This window comes from Acomys russatus, chromosome 20, assembly GCF_903995435.1.
Source record: "Acomys russatus chromosome 20, mAcoRus1.1, whole genome shotgun sequence".
Taxonomy (NCBI): domain Eukaryota; kingdom Metazoa; phylum Chordata; class Mammalia; order Rodentia; family Muridae; genus Acomys; species Acomys russatus.
This window is the reverse complement of record NC_067156.1, coordinates 62,888,979-62,894,978: the sequence shown is the minus strand read 5'-3', so window position 1 is coordinate 62,894,978 and position 6,000 is coordinate 62,888,979. Positions and strand designations below refer to the sequence as shown.

The 6,000-nt window shown below is 43.9% G+C and overlaps 1 protein-coding gene across 1 annotated transcript in view; it reads left to right on the top strand.

Annotated features, from left to right (window-relative positions):
* Window positions 1–836: 836 nt before the first annotated feature.
* The window catches only part of Katnal2 (katanin catalytic subunit A1 like 2), a 74,377-nt gene continuing 69,213 nt past the window's right edge, over window positions 837–6,000 (top strand). Inside the window, exon 1 of the mRNA XM_051163689.1 lies at window positions 837–907. Within this exon, the coding sequence (XP_051019646.1) occupies window positions 857–907 (51 nt within the window). The 5' untranslated portion in view covers window positions 837–856. The remainder of the gene's footprint in view (window positions 908–6,000) is intronic.

Genomic DNA, 6,000 nt, shown 5'->3' with positions numbered 1-6,000 from the left:
TGAATAAATTGCTTAAATAAAAAAAAGGTTTTATTACATTAGCTTTTTAAAAAGAAGAGAGGAAGGGAAGGAGGGGGAAGAAAGAAAAACGGGGGAAAGACACTGAAGTCATTAAGTGTGTTAATATATTAAGAAAATGGGGGCTGGAGAGGTGGCTCAGAGGTTAAGAGCACTGATTGTTCTTCCAGAGGGCTGAGTTCAATTCCCAGCAACCACATGGTTGCTCATGACCATCCATAATGTGATCTGATGCCCTCTTCTGGCCTGCAGGTGTACATACAGGCAGAACACTGTATACATAATAATAAATAAAACAGAGGAAATCCTGGAGTCCATGTTCTTCCACTCCTGGCGGAAACTGGGCCATGAGGCAGATGGAGAAGGGAAGCTTGTATTCCTGAAAGGCCCTGGCAACCATAGTATTGGTAGACTCCCCACCTGGGGCATGATTTCAAAGAAAAGCTGGGAGAACTCCAAACCTTTATCCTTTGGCGAGGGGGTTTGTGTCAAAGCACAGCCATTGGGTCACAACCTTCTCAACAATTTCCCAGCGCAAGTACGAATTAGGAGAACCCCAACAATCGCAAAGCCCGCCTCCAAAGGCTCTACCAATCACACCCTCTCAGCCTCTTGATTGACGGCGACCGCGCAGACGCTCTGGATCAAACGTTTCGCGTAACCTTGATTGATTCGTTAACGAATCTCTCTGTAGCCGGCGATTGGCTGGGACGTGTGGGCCTTGGCCAATCCCGAAAGGGGCGGGCTGGTTGAGCGTCGGGTTTCCAGCAGCAGTTTTTAGACACAGGTCGGCTGGTGGCGGGCTCTTCTCTCTTCGTGGGCCTCGACTCACTGTCTAATGGAGCTTTCTTACCAGACTCTCAAACTCACGCACCAGGCGCGGGAGGCGGTAAGGAAAGCCACCCAAAACAAGCAAAACCCAGGACTGTACTAGGAACTCTTGCTGCAACAGGCAGATTCGCGAGTCTCCAGTTGCTATGGCAACAGAGGCGGCCGCCGAAGTGGCGCAAGCGCAGTGGCCTTAGGTTCTTTCGGCGAAAGAGGCTGTGTTGAAGTGGTGATCCCTTCCTTTCAGGATAAATTTGGGGGCGAGCCATGGAGAGTTTGGGAATGACATTGAACTTTTTGAAACAGGGCTGCAGGTCGGTTTGTGAAAGGACAAAGGAAATTGGATTTTGAAGGTCAGATTAGGCTGCTTCTTGATGTGAGTTTCAAGTGCGCAAAATTAGATTGTTGGGTTGGGTATGGTGACCCGGGTCTTTAATGCCAGCACCAAAGGGATACAGAAACAAGCTGGTCTCTGTGAGTTCGAAACTCGTCTGGTTTACATAGCAAGTGCCAGGCCAGCCAGGGAGGTACATAGTGAAACCCTGTCTCAAAACAAACAAAACCAGAAAAACAAAAATTGAGTTTGTTGAAATCCCTTTACCGGCCCCCATTTAAAAAAAAAAAAAAAAAAAAAAAAGCATTGAGCTGAAGGTAGAATTTTAGATTTGGGTCCTCAGTTTCATTACCAAGGCTTGAGCTCATAGGCATTAAATCAGCCCTCCCTTTCCATTTGAAATAAGAGAATTGAGTGTGCTCCCGTCACACGAGGGTTTTGTGAATTTACAACACACCCCATGGTATCCTGTGGTCTGGGTTGTCAGCTACTTCCAGCAATGTTTCCACAACAGTGGCCATGAATTGAAAGCTTACCGTATTACAGGCACAGGGCATGGAAACAATACTGTGGGTACTCAGAAGAGGCGGGTGCTGGGGAAAGGCGAACAAAATTAAAGCTAAGAAAATACAGACATCTGGTGCCTACTCAGGGATTCAAGACAAGTTCTTTTTATTGATAATTTTTGTAAAGCTCCACAGGTGACAACTTCATTGTGTAGGTAAGCTTGTGAATCACTGCCCTGGTGTCTTTTAGCTTCTTTTTAAAAAAAAAAAACTTATTTTGTGTATTTGAGTATTTTATCTGCACATGTGTCTGTGCGCCTCCTGTGTTCAGTCTCCACAGAGGTCAGAAGAAGGCATTGGAGCCCAGGGTCTGGAGTTACAGATAGTTGTGAGCTGCCGTGTACGTGCATGCGCGCATACGCACACAGTGTTCTTTACTGCTGAACCATCTCCCCAGCTCCTTCTGCTCTTTGAAGTGCTAATTCCACACACATAAAGCACACAGCCTTCTGCTAGGCACCCTCTCTACCCACCAACCTCTATAAGTTCTAGAAACAGTTGGATACCCTTGCTATTGCTACTGCCCTACCCAGGCATCGCGTTTAAGCCCACTCCACTCGGAGCCTGAACAACCTGAATCAGAATCAGAAGCGTTGCCTAGTAACAAAAGCATGTTCTTGGGCTTTAACGGGGTTTGATGAAACGCACAGGGGCCAGGTTGTGAAACTGGCATCATGAACACCCCCCAAGTGTTTGTTTGTTTGTTTATTTTGGTTTTTTCAGACAGGGTCTCTCTGTGTTGCCTGGCTGTCCTGCATTCCCTTTGTAGACCAGGTTGGCCTTGAACTCACAGAGATCCATCTGCCTCTGCCTCCCAGAGTGCTGGGATTACAAGCGTGTGGCAACACGCCCGGCTAGAACTCCAAGGGTTTGAGGCACAGTCCTAAATATTCTCACATGTCTCCATGATTTCGATTCTATCTATGTGTGGGGAAACTCCAAACCGTGTCTCACCCACTCCACTCACTGTACGGTGAGGACAGTGGTTTGGTACTTGGCATAGCCAGTGGGCTAGCATCAGTAGCTTCATCTTCACTTGCTCTGTACCTAACTTTCCTGGTCAACACCTATATCATTTTCATCCTCCTGACTCTCACCCGCAGTTCCTTACAGAAGGAAAACAGCAACAAATATTCCTCATTCTGCTTCTGTCACTTACCTTTAGCAGTGCATGTTGCTGTTGCTGTCCTTATGTGCCGCCACCTCAGTAGCCTTTTCTCTGTTCTCCGATGGGTTTGCCTCTTTCCGGTATTTATTGAATGTAACTCTTTGCCTGGGGTCCTTTAAATGGCTTTCAATTATACTTGGAAAAAGAAACCTAAACTTTGACAGGACCTATGAACCACTATAGGAAATTGTCTGTCCCAGGGTTCATCCTCACTGCTTTCTGCTTCATCTCCCTCAGCAGAAAGAATGGTCAGACCTATATCCAAGCTCCATAAGGTCTGTACATTAAAATATACTATCCAACTGTAATTGATTTATTATCTGTTGTTGGCATGTAACATACTCTCAGAAACAAATTCTCTGAAGCTTGAACACAAAGGTTTAAGTCTTGTTTGTTTGCTCTGTTTCAGGCCCTAGGTGGCGCTCACGCAGTGTTTAGCTATGCTCAGATGTCCATGCAATGGGGATGCTTTGGTTAGAGGTCCTGAAGAAGGCAGACAGTATAGATGGAGGAGGAGACCGGTTAATTCTTCATAAAGAGAACTAGCTGTCCACAAGAACTGTGATCACCTAATTCGTATACTGTATTAAAATGTCCAGAATGTTCCCAAGTGTCTCCTGTGGCCCTGTGTGGTCTCAGATTTGTCATAGGTTACTTAGATCAAAGGAATTCACGCCCTCAGTTCTGAAAAACAGTGTAACATATTTTAAGATAATTTTCTCTTTTCTCTTCCTCCCCTTCACTCCTTTCCTTTCTCTCCCCTCCTTTAGGAGGAATTTATAATGGATAAGCAATCTAGAGATGACAGGTGTAAGGGGGCTATGTATAGGTTATATGCAAATACTATTTATTACATTTTATATCAGATATTCGAGATGCACAGATTCTGCCATCTGACACCCAGACATCCCAGTATACCAAGAGATGCCTCATCCTCCATCTGCGGGGTGTGTGTGTGTCTGTGTGTACATGTATATTTTACAGGTTTTGTCTCTCTGAAGAACCTTGATAAATACAGATTTGTATGACAAGATTCTATGAAATACTGACGCTATTGGTCACTTTGGATGGCAGATTTTTGCTTACAGTGTTGATTGTTTGTTTTTTCATGGTTTCTCTGTGTAGCCTTGGCTGTTCTGGACTCACTTTGTGGGTCAGGCTGACGTTAACTTGCAGAGATCTTCCTGCCTCTGCCTCCTGAGTGTTGGGATTAAAGGTACATGCCCACAGCACTTGGCTCTCTTATAGTATTTTAATTTCAGTGTTTAGGATCTGGAGAGATAGCTCAGAGGTTAAGAACACTGTCTGCTCTTCCAGAGGAACTGAGTTCAATTCCCAGCAACCACAAGGTGGCTCTTGACTATATGTAATGAGATCTGGTGCCCTCTTCTGGTGGGCAGGCACACATGCAGGCAGAATATTGTATACATAATAAGTATTTTTTTTAAAAATCTTTTTTAAAAATTTACTTTTAATTAAAAGTAGACTATATCCAGGGTCTGAGAATGTAGCTCAGTTGGTAGAGTGCCTTCGTGGCATGCAGGAAACCCTGGGTTCTGCCTCTAGCACAGCGTAACTGAGGATGATGGCAAGTACTTGTAATCTTAGGAGGGAGACGTCAGATGATCGGGGTTCATTGGGGCATTTTTAGCTGCATGGTGAGTGTGATGCCAGCCTAAGATACCTGACTGATACCTCGTCTCAAAAATGAAAAAGAAAGAAAGAAACAAACAAACAAAAAGATTGTATTTAATTTGTATACCTCTTCCACTGTTATTTTCTTTGAGACCAGACAGGTTGTAAGGAGCAATGGCTTCAGTGTTTTTGTTTTTTTGAGACAGGGTTTCTCTGTGTAGGCTTGGCTGTCCTAGACTCACTTTGTAGACCAGGCTGGCCTCGAACTCACAGAGATCCACCTACCTCTGCCTCCTGAGTGCTGGGATTAAAGGAGTGCACTGCCACGCCCGGCCCCCGACTTCAGTGTTTTAAATGTGAACACACAATCAGGAATTAATAATGACTGGATTAGTGCCCAGGGATGTTTTTTTCGAAAGCTTGGTCCACATACTCATGGTGGGTAAACTGCCAATAACTGGGACACGGAGCTAGTCCTCCTTTCGCTCACCCAGTTGCAGCTGGGGAAAAGACACTTCTCCACTGGTAAGGGCTACGCACTTTTTTCTCATGTGCTTTTTAAAGGTGATTCTGCTTTTCCTAGGGTGAGCCTTTTGTATTAAAATTTTTTAGTATCTGTTTAGCTAATTGATAAAGCAGTTGACTAACTTTTAAAATGAGTGTTAAATGCCTTAGCTTTTATTAATTGCGTGGGTCCCTAAAAAAACAAGTAATTGAAAATTTAATTACCTCAGTGTTTTCCTTCAAAGAACCAAGGCTTATTAAACTTTAAATGTTCAAAACATTTAAGCATCTATTGAAATACCAATAGCTATAAACAATGTTCAGTTCTAAATACTAATTAAACAAGTTCTAAATCACCAGAAAGCTAGGCTGAATTTTAAGTAACTCATGTTTTATGATCTGCTCTGTTCTTACACAAGGAAGATTAACTACTTCACTGCTGACCACTTCTCTGGCCTTGTGGGCATCTTTCAAATTGTCGTGGCTTTAAAAACTGCACATAAATGAGCTGGAGAGATGGCTCAGAAGTTAAGAGCACTGACTGCTCTTCCAGAGGTCCTGAGTTCAATTCCCAGCAACCACATGATGGCTCACAACCACCTATAATGTGATCTGATGCCCTCTTCTGGCCTGCAGGTGCACATGCAGGCAAAACACTGTATACATAATAATAAAATTTTTTTAAAAAAAGATTTATTTATTACATATACAGTGCTCTGCCTGAATGTATGCCTGCAGGCCAGAAGAGGGCATCGGATCACATTATAGATGGTTGAGAGTCAGCATGTGGTTGTTGGGAATTGAACTGAGGAACTTTGGAAGAGCAGTCAGTGCACTTAGCCTCTGCGCCATCTCTCCAGCCCAAAAAATAAATCTTAAAAAAAAAAAAAAAAAAAAAGAAGCTGAACATCATGTTGCACCATTGCAATCCCAGTACACTGGACACA